Source organism: Rhipicephalus microplus, chromosome 8, assembly GCF_043290135.1.
Source record: "Rhipicephalus microplus isolate Deutch F79 chromosome 8, USDA_Rmic, whole genome shotgun sequence".
In the NCBI taxonomy this organism is placed as follows: Eukaryota; Metazoa; Arthropoda; class Arachnida; order Ixodida; family Ixodidae; genus Rhipicephalus; species Rhipicephalus microplus.
In genome coordinates, this window is record NC_134707.1 from 85,498,994 (window position 1) to 85,517,417 (window position 18,424).

An 18,424-nucleotide genomic window follows, 5' to 3' on the forward strand; every position below is an offset into this window, starting at 1 on the left:
ATTAGAACTCTGTTATATTAGTCGGTGCACTTGCATTAAACAGCGTTTTTGCACAAAGTGTAATTTATTAAGGAATAAAGTTATTTCGAGCACTTCTTATGACAAAAAATGGTGAATATTTATACGGTCTCCGTTACAGCACATGTTTAAGACCATCAAAAAATATTTTCTCAGTAATGTGTATATTACCACAGTGCAATTACTTCGCGAGTATTATTACATGCATTAGCTATACCGACGCTTCATTTTGTTGTCAGCTGTTTTAGGTCAGATACCATCGAGCTGACTATGAGCGTGTGGGGATATTCTGTTTTATTTCTGAGTAATAAATTTATCAATAACATTTTTAAAAACTAATTTCGGCCGTTTCAATATACCTATATCTGAATGAAGTCGTAAGCCGATTTTTTCATCTTTCTGCTTATCAGGGCGAAAAGCTCAGATGTCTCATTAAACATAAAAAACTGATTGATTGATTTGTGGTGTTTAACGTCCCGAAACCACCATATGATTATGAGAGACGTCGTAGTGGAAGGCTCCGGAAATTTTGACCACCTGGGGATCTTTAACGTGCAACCAAATCTGAGCACATGGGCCTACATTTCCGCTTCCATCGGAAATGCAGCCGCTGCAGCCGGGATCCGATACATAAAAAACTGGCAGCCGGTGTCAGAATAAGGGATGCAAAAAACCAAAATTAATGACGTAGACCATAAAGTGTCAGCATGACGTTACAGGTCGTCAGAGTTTGTGATCTCGCCATGACTTATCACTGTGACTGTGCTGATAAGTGCTGGCCCGTTGTTATCGCAAGCCACGGGGCTGTGACGTAAGTGAGCCTAGAAATACGAGTCGAAATTAACGCCGGGGGCTTTTTTTTCAGTTGGTGGCTCCCAGGAACTGAAGATCAGCGGTGTGATCCTTGATCGGCGAGGGGCGTCGGTCGCTGAGTTACTGCCGTCCGCACCGACATGACAGTGACAACGGTAAATGTGATATCTTATCACTTAGGAGTGGTTGATTGATGACAATGAAAATATCATTAGATCCAATAACAAGCTCATAAGTCATTCATCTATAATTCTTCTTGATGAAGAATATATTTACTTGTTAGACAAGACATGAATCATGCTTTGTTGTAAGACATGCACATATGCACATAGTTTTGACGAGTCTATATTCTCTATTTATGTTCTTTTCTTTTCCTAATAAATTTCAGTAGTGAGTTCAGCGCTTTGTCTCTCCTCTATCTGTATCCAATTCGTCGTGCTGTAAAAATATTCTAAGATGAACATCCATCAACTTGCCCAACTCACGATTCTGCTTCAGTCATCACATCAGCAATATTTGTAAGCTTACATGGTTTCTTTGTAAATTCTATCGATTCTTTACTTGTTTTAACGTCCTTTTCATTATTTCTTTTTAAAATCTACCTTATCCGTGCATGTTTTATCCTGTTTTTTCGTGTCATGCAATGAAATCTTGTGCTACCACCTGCTTCTTTACCACTGTACAGAATATGTAGCTTTCACATATATGTGTCTGTTTTCAACAGACACTTATTTAGTTAATTCATTTCATTCGTTTTATTACCCCAAAAGTCGCAGTTGGGATATTACATGAAGGGGTGGGTGATGAAAAGAGAGAGCAAGAGAGATAAAGATGCAAGGAAAGGCAGGGAGGTTAACCAGACGCACATCTGGTTTGCTACCCTGCACTGGGGAAGGGATAAAGGGGAGAAAAGAGGTTGCGGAAAGATGAGAAGGTACACACAATCACGAGCACACTCGGGAGCACACACAGTCTACAGGCGGTCACTCAGGTTTGCTGACTTTAAGTAAAATAGCAGTGCTTTAGTCGCTTTCTGCGCAAGTGAGGCAGATGTCCAAGGTCCTAGTATCTTCTGCACACAAAATGGTCCGGGGTCAAGTTGATTCAAAACCATCCGGAGCTGGCATCGCTGTGTGTCGTAGCAAGCGCAGCTGCACAGGACGTGTTCGATGGTCTCTTCAGCTCCGCAGTAGTCGCATGTAGGAGTGTCTGCCATACCAATGCGAAAGGAGTACACCTTTGTAAATGCAACACCCAACCAAAGGCGGCATAACAGTGTCACATCAGAGCGGGAAAGTTGTGATCGTAGCTTTAGCTTGAGCGAAGGATCCAGTTCATAAAATTGACACCTTTGGAAGCTGGTAGACGACGAGAACGTGCGTGTGAGATCTCGAGCCAGCAGGTAAAGTTGTCTTGCTGCATCATTTCTTGATAGAGGAATCGGGACTACACGGGTTCCTTCATGGGCTGAGCGGGCTGCGTCATCGCCTGATTGATTTCCGGTAATACCGATATGTCCAGGCAGCCATTGATATATATCATGCCCTCGTGCTAGAGCTTCATGATGGCAATGTCTTATTTCTTGTACCAGTTGGTCATGACTCCTCCTACGCATGGCAGACTTCAAACTCTGAAGCGCTGCCTTCGAATCACAGAATATGACCCATTTTCCTGGACGTTCTTGAACGAGATATTGTAAAGCAGCCCTTATAGCAGCAAGCTCTGATGCCGTAGATGTAGTCATATGCGACAACTTAAACTTGATTGTCATTTCTGCAGCCGGAATTACAGTGGCACCTGATGAGCTGCTGGATGAGACGGACCCATCAGTATATATGTGCGTTCGGTCTAAGTACAACTCATGTAATAATAGCAGCTTTGCTTGCTTCAATGCTACTCTGGAGTGACTGCTTTTCTTTTTGATTCCCGGAATTTCTAGACGTACTTGCGGCTGGTCGAGGCACCACAAAGGACAAGCCGTTCTCGCAGCTGGCGTATATCCTGATGGGATGCTGTTTCGGTGCTTGGCTATGACGTCTGAAAACGTAGCACGTGGTCTTCCGGAAGGTAGAAGGGCCAAGTGGTGGTCGGGGACACGGCTAGCATGTCGAATGTGCGCTCTGAGGCAATTCACAATTATATATGTCCTGACTGGATGGTCTTTGGCAAGCATGATTGTGGCATAAGTAGAAGCGCATCGGGGCAGTCCTAGGCAGATACGCAGTGCCTGACCCTGCAAACTCTCCGATGAATGAGTATTCGATTTGCAAGTGTTAGTCAGTACCGGCAAGCTGTAGCGCAGTAGACCCAGAATTAGGGCCCTGTACAGCTGTAGCATGGAGGCCACAGAAGTTCCCCATGCTTTACCGCACAAGAATTTCATGATATGCACAATAGATAGCAGTCTCTTCTTTTTCTTTAAGTACGCACAATTTGGGCTCCACGAAAGACTTCTGTCGATTATTATGCCCAGGAAACAATGCGTCCGTGCATATTTGACACTTCCCATTGATGTAAACAGAGTATGGCGTCATTGGTTTGCGTGTAAACGCTATCAACGTGCACTTCACAGTTGATATATTTAGGCCTTGTTTCTGAAGGTAGGCAGTTGTGAGGGTTGCTGCCCGCTGTATTCGTGCACGCACCTGAGGGCGAGTAACTGCAGCACTCCAGAGGCAAATATCATCGGCGTATATGGATACGCACATCGACTTTGGCAGAACCTTTACCAGACCAATGAGGGCCACATTGAACAATGTGGGGCTTAAAACACCTCCCTGAGGTACTCCGCAGTAGGTGTAATGTTGGGCAGTTGTACCCTCATATGTTTGTACAAAGAAACCCCTGCCAGTTATATAATCTTTTATCCATTGAAACATTCGTCCACCAATGCCCATTGCCGCGAGAGAAGTGAGGATGGCATCGTGAGCTACATTATCATATGCACCCTTCAGGTCAAGAAAGAGTGCCACTGATATGCGCTTGCAACTTTTTTCTTGCTGAACAAATGTCGATAAGTCAAGGGCACAGTCAATGGAGGAGCGGCCCCGACGAAAGCCTGCCATGCAAGAAGGGTATTTGGTGTATCGTTCCAAGTACCACTCGAGACGAAATAGAACCATTCTTTCCATCACTTTTCCGAGGCAGCTTGCGAGGGCAATAGGGCGGTACGCTGTCAAGTCCAATGGTGATTTTCCCGATTTCAAAAGTGGTATTAATCGACTTATTTTCCATTCTCGGGGAACACTGCCGCTGAGCCAGGAGTTGTTGAAGCATGTTAAAAGTTCTTTTCTGGCTTTTTGTCCAGGGTGTCCCAACGCACTATAAGTAATACCATCAGGACCTGGCGATGACATGCGCTTAGAAGCGACTAACGCACCTTCCAGTTCTTCTATGGTGAACGGAATGTCCATTTCTGGTAATCGCGTCTCAGGAACGATCACGGCGTCGATGCTCTCGTTCATAATATTCCCGGCAACTCTCGTGCAAAATTCTTCAGCCACCTCGAGTTCTGTTTTTCCATGATGGAGTGCCAAAGCTTTAAAAGGGTGCCGTTGATGCGGAAAGGAGCGAAGACCACGAACTGTTCTCCAGATATATGACAGCGGTTTATGAGGGCCTAGAGATTCGCAGAATGCTTTCCAGCGTGTGTCCAGCAGAATGCTTTCCAGCGGGTGATGAAAAGGTTATTAATATCAGGGTAGTAATGATGGGATGGTTTCAATGAGCCGCTTGAATGCTTGCGTGTCTATGATGGGGGCGACTTCGGTGGGCAGGTCATTCCAGTCTCGAGCTGTGCGTGAAAAAAACGACTGGTGTAAGGCGATGGTACGGGCTTGCACTGGATAAACAGCGTTACATTGGCTGTGGCGGGAAATGCGACGGGCTCTTCTGATGTATAGGTTATATAAAGGCAAATATGGGACACATTTTATGATAAAGGCTAAGACGTGCAATTTTGCGGTGTCTAGCCAGGTCGGGTAAGTTATTCTTTGCTTTTAGTGCCGAGATGCTTGAGGTGTATGAATAGTTAGCATTAATCGGGCGGCATGGTTCTGGACAGACTCGAGGGCGGTAATGAAGTTATTGTGGTGAGGATCGAAAATCACATACGCATACTCTGGCTTTGGTCAGACAAACGTTTCAAAGGCAACTTTTTTAAAATAGAATTTTAATAGAAAGGGGAGCGAGTGAAAGGTTACGGCGTAAGTACCCTAGAGCACGGTTAGCAGAATTTATGAAGTCGTTAATATGACATGTCCCAGTTAAATCTCATGAGATGGTCACACCTAGATATTTAAACGAATCAACTGTAGAAATCTGGTTGTTATTGATACTGTACGTATAAACAGCATGATGAGGATGGTGATGAATAGACATTAACACAGTTTTAGAAACCTTCAAAAACATGAACCAAGATTTATCCCAGTTCTGTGATTGGATAGAATATGGAATAATCGAAGTTCTGTTATGCAACTAACAACAAGAGGCCCCACGGCATATTCTTAACTGCCGGACCCCTTTTTGTGTATTTTATCGGTTGTGTGACACCTTGAGTAAAAATAAACTTGAACTTGAACTTGTCTAAAGATGATGCATAAGGAACAGTGAGACTTTCTCCCTCTGCACTTTGGCTAAAAATCACCATCCCTCCTCCACAGAACTGTATTTAAGCACAGAAGCATCCCACAGCCTCGCATTCTTCTGACTGTGTCTACGCCGATCTCGGCCCGCTTATCACTCTGCGATAAGGACAGTTGGCGTACACTCACTCGGCTATGTAGAGGGTCCGACCACTGCTATCAGCCCCGCCTCCGTATAGTAACACCCATCGCGGCACATCGCGCTGCTGGCAGTCGGAAAAGTGTTCACAGTTTACTTCGAGCTCCTGGGGAATATACCGCTGAAAAAAAGTTGGCCAGTGGGGATATTGTCAGTGAAAGTTTTTGAACTTGGACTTCCTCCACAACGGTAAGAATTGCTTCGACATCTTCCTCGCTGATATGCAGGGAACCACAGTTTGTCTGGATTTACACTTTTTTTTTACGTCTAGATGAATAACTTCTAAAAACCTTCTCGAACCTTGCTGTGCTCCTCATTGTAAATACTTTCATGATGTTAGGATGTGTAAGTGGTGTGATGTAGAAATCATGATGCAAAATAAGAAAGCATGCACTGATTACGTGTAAGCTGTCAAACTTGCACATATGTTTTTGTCGGGGTCGCGCTTTTCTGAACAACGCTGTGAAATGTTGTGCCCACCTTCCTCCCGTCTATCTCATTCTCGAATAGGACTAATCAATGAAATTTTGTGATCACTGTTAAACTAATTTCAGTATTGCACAAGTTGAATTGTTTTGGTAGCGACGGCACAGCTACTCATCGTTAGGTGGCGGGTTCGATCACTGGCTATATAGCGAACACACTCGATGACTCTCCGTAGAGCCTTGCTCATTCTGGAAATAGTCCATAAAAAAAAGCCAGAAAAGAAAACTATAAATACAGCTTCTACATCTCTTGCTGCGTCTCTTACCACACCACCATTGCCTTTTATCGTTATGTTTTTGAAATAATCGTTTTTTTAGTGGAGGGAACTGTACAAATGCGAGAAAATGGGGAGTTGAACCGCGTTGACCCTTGCAGTTCTTGCTCTCGTGAAAGGTGGCTTGAGCCATGGCGTAAGAACAGCATCAAGACTACGTGCAAGGGCAAACCATGCCGCAACAGGTTTTGGTAGCAGTGACAAGCGAAAGTGAATTTCACACACACGAAGTTCGCGAATTTTTCACGGCCCCTTAGCAAATTTCTCATGTTTCTTTTTTTCATTCCCATACGTCCCAATAGCTCTAGCCTGCATCCATTACAACCATTTGCTTCAGTTTCCAAGAAATATATTGCCAAGAAAATAAAACTGTTCTCTAAACGATTGTCAAGGCAATTAGAGAATGGCATGCTGCTTTTCAACCACATTATCAAGATCCCTTTTAAACGAATTTGCGGATTTTCCAATTCGGAGCTGTCAATACCTTGAGACACATACATGCACTAACGACGTGATGTTTAATTGGTAATTATAATTATTATTATTATTATTATTATTATTATTATTATTATTATTATTATTATTATTATTATTATTATTATTATTATTATTATTATTATTATTATTATTATTATTATTATTATTATTATTATTATTATTATTATATATAGAAAGAGAAGAAAAAAACAAAATACGTAATACAGCAAGCATAAACTTCTATGCAATCAAGAAAAAGATTAGTCACCTGCACCTTGACGAGCACCAAAGCTATAAAACTGAATGGCGACTTCCTAAGCATGAAAAATATCCAACCTTACGAAGAAAACAGGATAATGCAATATTCAGATTACAATGCGCCAGAATACCCTCCTGAGCTAGTCACCATACGTGACGGCTTGGTCGCATTGCTTTTTTCGTTTCTTGAAAAATTTGGTCATTGTCGCCTCATCACTTCTATAGTGACTCGGCGCAAAATATTCACGATGTATGTACGTAGACAATATCGGTCCACTTGACTCTTGATAGCATTCACTGCCTTGCTGTCTCTGCAACTATCGGGATATGCGTCGAGGGTGCCCGTCAAATGGCCATGCCGGGCCTTGTTGAACCAGACTTGCAGCCCACTTACATGCTGAAGCACGGCCGCTTCTGGACTTTCCCTGAGAGTGTCCACAGACATCTGCTTCTGCATCGAGATAATCTTACGAGCCCTTATTATACCTGTGCGTGGCTCAGACGGCCCTGATGAGTTATTATTATCGCTTTTTATGTGACTATTTACTTAAGGCCACTCAGGTCCCTTCAAGCTGTTTTTGACAGCTTTTTGCCTGAAAGCACCCGCGACATTTTGTGTTGTAAATAACGTTCAAGGTTCATAGTGCTAAACAGCTGAACGGGTCAATGCCTATTTACACTCAATGCACATGCGCTCGCGCCCGACTCTCATAGGCTACTCAAAGTGAGTGGTCAATGCACGACCCCCGCAAGCCCACCCACACGGTGCAGGGTGGCCGGGTGGTTTGGGCGTAAAGTTGTCGTTACGGGGGGGGGGGGGGGGGTTGTGCTCCCTCTATCTGACGCCGCTCGCTGGCCACAACAGATTGATACTCTGTGGTGCATCGTGCGCCTTTTGTGTCTCACCGTCGAGAGTGTGACCGCACGGCACTTGACGTGTGCTTACATATATCTCTGCATTTCAAGCCGCCTTCGTCGCCTCATACCAATAGCAGGGCTCAGACTTAGCTGATGACATGGTTTTTTATCATGGAACACAGACCTGTTCATTGTTCGCTTCCAGACGTTCAGCACAATTTAAGTTACTTCATATATTTACGGCAAGCTTTCGTACTACACTAAATAAGAAGCATTCAAATAAAGCAAATGATCTTTAGGATAATCAACAGCTTTTAGATATTCTGACATTTTCCGATTTTCTACGATCAAGAGCGCACAAATGCAGCAACATTACGATATAAATTCAGTAACAGGAGAACTTTTAATGATTATTAAAGACAGACATTAGCATCAAACTGATGTACGTATGGGTAACGCTATAGTCTCATGAAATGATTGAAGTACATGTGTGTCCTCGATCTGAGAAACTAAACAAGTGAAAAAAGGTTTCAGTGACGTAGAGTTTTGTAGCTGCCCAATGAAACATTCTTCAAATCCCACAATTAAGAAGATTTAGTGTTTCAGTGATAGTGGACATTCAGTGAACATTCTAAAGGGTGCTTACCAGCGCAAACGACAGGGCAGGAGGGGACAGGAGAGAAGACGAGACAGAGCGCTGAACTGCCAACAATTTATTTCTTGTGAAGGTATTCGCGCGAAACACTAGTGCGCGAAACACTGTTTCGCGCACTAGTCATGCGCGAAACAGTGTTTCGCGCATGACTAGTGCGACTGGTAACTGTATGAAAGTGAATACCTTCACAAGAAATAAATTGTTGGCAGTTCAGCGCTCTGTCTCCTCTCTTCTCCTGTCCCCTCCTGCCCTGTCGTTTGCGCTCGTAAGCACCCTTTATGATGTTATACCAACACGCCCAATCCCGCTGTCTCAGTGAACATTCCACTCAATAGCCAACGCGGACCTGCAAAGACATATGAATTTCTGGCTAAATGTCAACCAGAACTGGAATGCTCCATCCAAAACTAGCCGGCACGTGTTAGCCAATATCAGCCACCACTAGCAAAATTTAGAAACCAACAGCCGAAAGAGAGTCCACGTTATCCAACGCCCAGTCACTAAACATCCATATGAACAACCACTAGACAGCTTGAAGAAACAAAATGTTCCACTCAGCAACAGCACCAGTGGTAAACACTAAGCAACGCACGACAGCATTAACCAGCAGCGACGGCAAGCAACCTCAGGTGCTGGTGAACAGTAGCGCAGCATTAGAAAACACTCCCTACAGCTAGCTGACAGTTAACGCTATCCAGAGCTAACCAACACTAGTTAACCACTGCTTTCTGCAATAAGAACACTCTAATCAACAGTTGAAAACCAGTCGAGGAAAGTAAGCAGATACAACTGTTCTAAAACTGCACGTTTCCTCGCTCACGTCACTCCGGCTACCAGTCAACGGGGTAAAGAAAACGTGGAGCAACTGCAGGCAAAATTGTACGTCATGTTCGAAAGGCCTTGGGAAGACGTTCAGGTTTGCTTGAAGACCTTGTAGGTAATACGAAAGTCTAATGAAGTCTACCAGCCGTCCCGAATTTTACGGGACTGTCCTGACTTTCATTTTGTGCACTGAGCACAGCCGCTGCATGAAAAAAGCGCACCCATGCGCTCTTTTCGTTTTTTTTTTGCCGAGCCGGAAAGAAAGCGCAATTCCATCTCGGGTATTTTATGCCATCAATTAGACTAGTAGGTTAGCCCAGTGTGCCGCTTTTGTTTTTACACCCTGTTTGCTTGGCTCAAGCGAAGCAATGTTTCATTAAATGGCCCTGCGAGCCAAATACCTAACATGGCGCCTATTTTTCAACGTCAATTACCTCTGGTAGCTCATCCCCCACCCCTCCTCTCATTGACGGGCCCGTTTCTTATTTTCTAGGAAAAGTGGCAATTCCAAGTCCCATGCTGTCGCTGTCGGGACAGCTGCCTGTCCCAGGTGTGCACGGGTACCCGCGGTTACAGAGATTTACTGTATACAACGCATGCTCAACAACACGCATCAGGCTGTGGAACACGAAGTTCACACGAATCGAACACACGAAGCAATGTTGCGTTTAGAGTTAAGCGGTACTTTCGAGGGGTCTTAGGCCCCTGTAGCTTAAGTTCCGCGCGGAGTGTGACACTTTTTGCGAGCGCATTCGTCAGCAGGTGAGAGCGTTGCGAACAGCACTTATCCAGCTGAAGTACCCCTTCAAGAGGCCACAACGATAAGGAAACAATTGGTTTGTCCGGAAGATATCGCAATGAAGAAATCTGAAGCTTGTTGCTTAGGTTTGAGCACGCCCTCCATACACACCACCTCGTCTTGACTTCGTACATTGAAAAGCTGGTGGCCCCTGACCTACCAGGTGCTGCTGACGTTCATGAATTCAAATTGTCTTCAAGCATGTCATAGTGCGCAATAGCAACAAACATGGAAGCACTGGCTGCGGCAGGCTAGACGCACCGTTTTACAAAAATAAGTGTCGCGAATATTGTAGGTATTTCAAAGAGCGAAATACTAATTACAGAATGCAATATTCATAACTACATAAAGATTATCTAAAGCAGAAAGAGTTCCTTCGCGGTTATATAGATTACACCTTGTAGGAGTTTTGCCTTTCCAAACTATATTCTACGCAAACAGGGGTCTTTTTCTATGCGATAATAACTTACGTTTTATGCCTCTTACGCTCACAGAGTGTCGCTATTTTATGGCAAGAAAGGTTTTTTTTACGATTCCCGTAAACATCCAAAGAGTTTTATGCAATTTGGCAAACCACCTCGTTGTCCAATATGCTGCGCTAGAATGTTGGCCTGCCACACTGTACCGAGCTGCACCGCAGGGTGAAGGAATCTTGAGTGTTCAACGCGATACAAACTATGTGTGTATGACGGCTGTGCACCCGTCGGCAATACGGCATGTCGCACCGTAAGCGCACTCGAGAGTCATATCAATAGGACCAGCGCTCCGACAACGCTTTTGTCACGTGTACAACGCACAATGCGAGATAGGGCACATAAAAGCGCTGTCAATAAGACAATCTCCGGGCAAACAATGTCGGAAGGCCCCGCGTAACCTGCACTCACGCGAAGCACCGAGACAGGGTTGCGAAAAGTGACTTTTTACGAGGGCTGCTTCCTTCTGCAACCGTAACACTGCACCAACATGCGTAAACCCCTATCACTGCAGAGGCGCTCTGTTATGCTTGTTGTGGAAACTAGCGTGTTCTCTACGCGAGAGAATACTTTCCCAGATGCAGTAGGCTTTCGGAATAGCTTGAAACGCAGCGTTTTAGATATATGCTCTCTGTTCCCGAAGCACATTAAGACTCCGTGGCCTCCAATATTACGGGCATGCCTCTCTGAGCGAATGCCGAAAGGCGGAGTGCTGTTGTGAGTGCGTTTTCTAATTATTTATCCTAAACAGAATCATGACGAACAGCTTTTGCTGCGCTATCATTGACCTTGTGAATTTCGTAAGTGCCTGTAAAGCTATAGATGTGAAGTTAGTTTGCGTTCATGTTTATTCAACAAGAATAGTGCTATAAGTATAGCTGCAATGCATTTTTTCTCTTTTTTGCTGCGAGACTAATTTTAGTGTATAAAAAAGGAAAGTTTTGTGAGCAATGACCCACTGTTGGTAGATATAACAATGTGCTTATTGTGCACTGTCAGGTCGTTGCTTGCTCGAGCTGGGTTGCAGTGCGTGTTGAGAATCGTGCACTTTCTGCCCGCGGGCAGGGTAGACCAAGCACAAAATTCCCAAAGAGGTACCTTATCCAGTCACGAATTATGATGCGCTGTCAGAAGTGCGTCAACTTCGCGTGGCGTAATTCCAAGGCAATCAGTATCGCATTGCAAGTAAAAAAATGAAGGGAATTGCTGTTTTGTGAGAACTTTAGTATATAGAGTTAATGAGTGTGTAACTAATTATTTAAATATTCTGACATCACTCAGCTTCAGTACTTGTATAAAAAGAATATCCTATTAGGACCGAAACACATGCACATTTTGTTTTGTTCTTTGGTTGTATTTATGTGATGGAAGAAAGAAAACTTGGGTCATCTCCCCGAAGGGAACTCTGATGGGATGCGTTGCGCACGGGTGGCGTCACAGTTGCAGCGGTGCTGATGCGGGTGCTGTGGTGAGCTCTGGAAGGCCCGTTTGAAACGATGGCTGGCGTAGGTCTTGCAACTGACACGTAAAAACATGTTTCAGCGCGCACGTTAGGCGTGTGTCAGGTTCATTGCTCGTGCACCAACGAGTCGGCGGTGTAGCGAGCGGCGGTCGCGGAGGGTGTTGCGAGAGAACGCACGATGCGGCAGCTGCGGCTGCCGCGGCGAGCGCGCGGCAGGCGAGGAAAAGAGTGCGCACACTGCGAGGCGAGCATGATGTCAACGTGCAGCGGTAACGTGACCTACTTGGCACTGCGCCAACACCTGCGGCGCGTTCTTACGGAGGGACAGCGTTACATAGGCTAGTCAAAGTGCTGCTTCGCATCTAAAAAATACTTTTTTGCGTAGGTGTCTGAACGCGTCACGTCAAATGATTGTCGAGCATAGCAGTGTATCCAGCAAAGTGATTCTCTGCAGCAATACGCAGCACGATAAAATTAAATGCTCGCCAGTTGTCCACTCGGGAAGCCTGCATGAATATGCACACTAATTTTAAGCCATTCGGTGAAACAAGAGGTGCTTGAGATGCCGTTGAAGTTGGCGTGTACATTTGTACACACCGTGACTGAAAGGACTATATAAATCTTAGACATGTGCCAGAGGTAACAGGTATTTCGAACATTATTGGCTGTACTTGCATCATGCGACAATCTTTGTCTTCCGATTCAATCCGGTGGAGCACTTGCTTACGGTTTCTAGAATATTCACAAAAAGATTTCTAAATATAAAAGCTTGACAGCCGGCTACGCTGTAATAGTGCATGACGGCTGGGCGCTGTTTCTGCTCTATCTTCCCTTTCTTCTTCTTCTTCTCGGTGCGCCACATCATTTTAACTAAAAATAGAAACGAATGGCTCAGGTTGAAGTTACCATTGACTGGCATGTGAGTTTCAACGTCTCAAAACCACCAAATATGCTGCGGAAATTTCTAACATCTGGGGTTATTTAACGTGCACCCAAATCTCAGCACACAGGGCTACATAATTTTGGCCTCCATTAAAAATGCAGCTGACGCCGCCGAGATTCGATCCCGCGACCTGCGGGTCAGCAGCGGAGTATAGCTACTAGAACGCCGCGGCAGGGATGACTGAAGTGAACATTCCTATTGGATAAATACGATAGCAGACGGCAACTTTGCCATTTACCATGATATATAAGGAGATGTTCGCGCACAGGTAATGCGCCGGCTCTTAGCCCTTGAGTGGATATTGAGCATACAGCTTAATGTAAAAACAAAGAGCAGTACAAAAATATAAAACACACGAGCCCACATATGTTAACACGCTGGTGTCAAACAACACCATCGCAACGTACAAGGAAATGTTTGAAAGTCAATTAACAATGTCTTCGATAATGTCTATAGTTATCATTGAATTCAACCACCACGTAATATCAGTCAGCAGGTCTGGTGCTTACGGGGACGAATTCACTTATGCGTACACAGCAGTCGACACGTCATGCACTTCAGCACATGACGGCTGCCATAATACTGCGTGTAAGTATAGCACTTGCTATAGGAATGAACATTCCTTTTTTGTTAGTGACTGCCAGCAGTCCAACTCAATGGTGTATTCAGTTGGCACGCTCTGGTCTTCTGGCTCAGAGTTGTCAGATGCTAAGGCAGCTCGCAGTTAGAGCGGGAAAGCTAGCGTACCAACCGAATACATTAACGATCTTGGAGTTGCGCGCCTGTAGCGCCACTGTATAGCCATAGCGGGAAACCACCGCGTAACATTCCTGCACTGCATCGTTGTTCAACCAAGCACTTCAAGTCGAGCCTTTGTTACCGGTGATCTGAACGTTCAGGTAAAGACATCTCAAAAGTTTGTGATACGAAAGGCATGGATCTGGCTCAAGCTAGAAAATATACTGGATGCGTATAGTATGTGCACTTGCTTGTAATGGCTTGCTTGCTACTATTCGTATTTATATACACTGTTGGAAGTGTGATTCATCAGGTCTTTTCTTTTTTTTACACTTTGATAAAATGATCGATTGTACCCATTTCACATAACTTTGTGCGTGTAGTCTACTTCAACTTAATTTGTATTTCTTCAGCAAACCTGCCACGGCTATATTTATTGTTACTTGTGTAATGGGTGTTTTTTTTTTTTGCTCCCACTCCTGCACAAATCCTGCAGAAAGTTGAAAGAATGGCGGAAAGAAATAGAGAAATTATGATATCAGAACTTATGCTTACTTGAGATAAGAGCCTCTTCTCTATCAGTTGTAACAATGAAAATTGTATGAATAAGATCATTGATAGAGCATACGCTTTTCTTGTGAGCGGCTGGGAACGTTGCGGCACCTGGCAAAGCAAATCAGATCCACGCAATTCTTTACGCGTGGCCCCTGTGATCCACTCCAACAGTTCGCCAAAGCACGATGTTAACGCAAGGAATGCACCAGAGTGCACGGATGCTAATGTGCGAGTGCACTGCCAGATATCTAATGACGAGAATCAGGGTTGCGTATTTCTGTTCGCAACATGTAGCAAATTTCTCAGTAAAATAATTAATGTTTGCTACGAAAGACATAGTCAATTAGTCTAGTGAACCTTATAAATTTTGTGCTTGTTATATTTAATTTTACAGAAGAACTGACAGTCCTCAGAAAGTGGCTCCTTCAATTTTAATGCCAATTTTCTAAACATTTATTTATGCCCTATTCAACTCACCCGCTTCATCTATTACGGTTGTCTCTAACGCAGGTTTCGCACAGCTTTAACTTTTCACGACGATTCAAATTGATTGATTTATATGTGGGGTTTAACGTCCCAAAACCACCATATGATTATGAAAGATGCCGTAGTGGAGGGCTCCGGAAATTTCAAACACCTGGGGATCTTTAACGTACACCCAAATCTGAGCACACGGGCCTACAACAATTCTGCCTCCGTCGGAAATGCAGCCGCCGCAGCCGGGATTCGAACCCACGACCTGCGGGTCAGCAGCTAGGTACCTTAGCCACTAGATCACCGCGGCGGGGCACCACAATTCGAAGGTGATGTTTGTTCCACTGATCAATAAGGATATTTCCTTGACAGCGTGAGAGTGACAGGTTGCTTTCTTATTAGATAAATGTGCGTGAACTTCGGCCTATTTCTTAAATGCAGATGTAGGTGTCCCAGAATGCTTTCTGAACACACACACTTTTTCTGCGCTGTCTCGTAGGTGAGAGACCAGAAATCAGATGGGTTCTGAGGACTGCGAGCACAACTCCTTGGTAGTCGATGGCGTTTCCTACGGCAAGATTGTCGATAAAGAGCTTTTCTTCAAGGCGAAGGAGCTCAAACTGCGGGAAGGGGACATTGTGCAGGTAAGACCGATGACCCGTTGTCATGTGTTGTGCTTAAAACCTACTGACCAGATGAGCTAAAGATGGGCTGCGATAATACGTTCAACACTTATGAGCTCTTCGGCGAAAGGGGCGAAATAATAAAATGCGGAGTACTGAGGCGTCACATACTAAATTTCTTAATTATTTTTGACGTGAATTGTGCAGCACAAGCTCCAATGATTTATTCATTCATTCATTGACTACATTCTCATAGTCCCTAACACATTTAACAACGTGAGTGCCCCAGCTAGCTGGTGCGCTATACTTAAAAAAACTATAAGCTAAAACTTTCAAACAACATACAAGAGACACAGATGTGTTCCAGCCTCCAAATCTGTTTAAAATTAGTTTATTCGAGGCCACCACATGGACAAACTCCGAACATGTGCATCAGTATACTGCAGATGTTGATGTTGGATATCTATCATTTACCGGCTTCTAATAAACTATACGTTGGAAATCAAATTTAATTGGGTGCTTGGTGTTGTTGAGTTATTCATTCAGCCAATTGTTGAGTGATTCATTCATGTTTTATTTGTCAACAAAATGTGCTTCTAACAACAGAGAAATGCTCAAAGCCACACAAGGCTAAACGTTTTTTACGTGATCTTGCGTCCAGTTTGACCCAAGAAAAATTTGTATCGGTCAAGCACGCGGAGACACCACTATTATATGTAATATATCTTAACTGTTGTCGCACTACATAACCAAAAATTTATTTTAGACTCTAAAAAAAACTTGAGTGCAATTCAGCATAAAGCATGCATTCGTGAGGAACTGTCCAAGGAGAACCAATAACACAACTTCGTTTTTGGTCGACACAGCGCGCCTGCCTGATGCCACATGAGGGCAATTAAGCCTCTTAAATTTTCATATGCTTCTTTCAGAGAGCTGAGAACGGATTCGTAATGCGTTTACTTAAAGGGTCCTGCCCAATTTTTTTATCAATGAACTTTTGTTTCTCATTAGGAAATATGGGGTAATGGAGAAAAAAAATGCACTACTGCAGCAGGACGTAGCTACGGCTCCCTAAGAAGTCCTGAATGCGGGCTGGCCCGACAGCGGGACCCAGCCGAAAAACGAGGCCCGCCTCAATAGGAATGTCTGGTCACTTTACGAATGCCTTTCAGATGGCTCGCGATAACTTTTGTGCATCGCCGACCTAAAGCATTGATGACGTTTCGTTGTTTTTGCAGGTGGCTTTTCCGAAGTGCGGTACCCACTGGGTGCAGCAGATCATACAGCTCATTCTGCACAAGGGCGACGGACCACGCAACTTCGAGGAATTCGTGGCACGGGCCCCGTTCATTGAGTACCAGGGCGAAGAAGCCATCGAAGGAATGGAGGCTCCGCGTACCATGCGCACTCACTTGCCATTTCGTCGTCTATCGTTCGACTCGAAGGCCAAGTACGTCTACATAGCCCGAAACCCCTGGGACGTAGTCATTTCGTACTACCACTTCATGCAGCCGCTACCGGAGTGGGAGTTGCGGGATGCAAGTTTCGACGAAGTACTCGATGCCTTCCTCAGAGGGGACACAGGGTTTGGTGATTACTTCAAGCACATAGCGGAAGGCTACGCACGCAGGGAAGAGCCCAACGTTTTCTTCGTGACTTACGAACAGCTCACGCAGGACAAGCGCGGCACGATAATCAAGCTAGCACACTTCCTCGGCGACGAGTACGGACGCCAATTGGAAGAGGATGAGGAGTTACTTCAAACGATCCTGGACTGCAGCAGCGTTGTTTACATGAAAAGATTTATGAAGGTGAATAATCAGGACCTGGCCTGTCTTTTCGTAAAGAATCCCGAGATCTTAGCCAAGATGACGAAACTGGCGACAGAAGAATCTCGCGCTAAGGCAAAAGAGGAGATAAACTTCGTTCGCGTTGGGAAGGCTGGTGGATGGCGGGAAACTCTTACGAAAGAGCAGCTCGCGAGGATGGAGGAAAGGATACAAGAAGCGTCCAAGGAGTCCGATTTCATGAGCCTGTGGACGAAGGAGTGGCAAGACGCCAGGAGTAGGATCAACGCTTGAGACTAAATTCTATGTGCCGCAATAAGGGAGAGATTCAGAGCTGTATTCGTAATGCTAATTAAATGTTTTTTTAATTACGAGAGAGAGATAGAGAGAGATAACATTTGCGTCCGTAGAGAATGACAGGGGTAGAAGCTTTGGCCTCTACCCCCGTTCGTCCCCCTAATCAATCATTCTCTTTCGGACTCGAGAATAGCCACGCTCGGATGTTGTAACAAACATGTCTAACCATGTTTGAAAAACGTATTATAAGAATACGCATAAATCTGGTTGATCATTCTTTGGGTCACTAACACAAGTCACCCGCGAGAAAAGCAGTCGCTGCGACATTGCACGAGTCAACCATCACCAGCTACACTCGACACACTTTGTGAAGTAGCTATTACTCCTGCCATAATATTGTTATGGCATCCTTGCCAGCGCAAGGATGCCGGCATGAAAGTGGTGTTCGCAAGTGATCGCAGTCTAATCCATCGCGGTTCACTACCGACAAAAGTCGCTCACTACGGAAAAGACGAAACTTCATTGGTGCCCTGATATGCTCGCCGCTTGAAGGGCTTAGTCCAGTGTGAAAATAGCAGCTTCAGATTGCTCGAAAACACTGATTATGGCGTAGAAGTGATCACACTTTCTTAAAAACTTCAACTTGCGAGAACCAGTTAAGGATGTTGGCTCCGCATGGGCCCCCTGTACTTACCTTCAAAGATTTCAACATTTTATACAATAAAAAAAAGCTTTCGTACTATGTTAACATTGCTTCTTTTATTAACAGGATGAATCTTTCAACCTTTGATTCAAAGCTGTTCTGTAATGAATTCATTTCACATGGATCG

The 18,424-nt window shown here is 44.5% G+C and overlaps 1 protein-coding gene across 1 annotated transcript; it reads left to right on the plus strand.

The window, feature by feature from the left end:
- Window positions 1–5,634: 5,634 nt before the first annotated feature.
- Window positions 5,635–18,342, plus strand: LOC119163890 (amine sulfotransferase). Its single transcript, XM_037415964.2, has 3 exons — window positions 5,635–5,802; window positions 15,387–15,531; window positions 16,749–18,342. Exons 2-3 carry the CDS (start codon window positions 15,406–15,408, stop codon window positions 17,589–17,591), a joined length of 969 nt encoding a protein of 322 aa, XP_037271861.1. The 5' UTR covers window positions 5,635–5,802; window positions 15,387–15,405; the 3' UTR covers window positions 17,592–18,342.
- The last annotated feature ends 82 nt before the right edge of the window (window positions 18,343–18,424 follow it).

What these genes read in the sequence shown, in the direction of transcription:
- LOC119163890 (XM_037415964.2), top strand. Translation starts at nt 15,406, where the DNA reads ATGGGTTCTGAGGACTGCGAGCACAACTCCTTGGTAGTCGATGGCGTT. An exon ending in GGGAAGGGGACATTGTGCAG is followed by an intron (nt 15,532 to 16,748) that starts GTAAGACCGATG and finishes TTGTTTTTGCAG; the next exon opens with GTGGCTTTTCCGAAGTGCGG.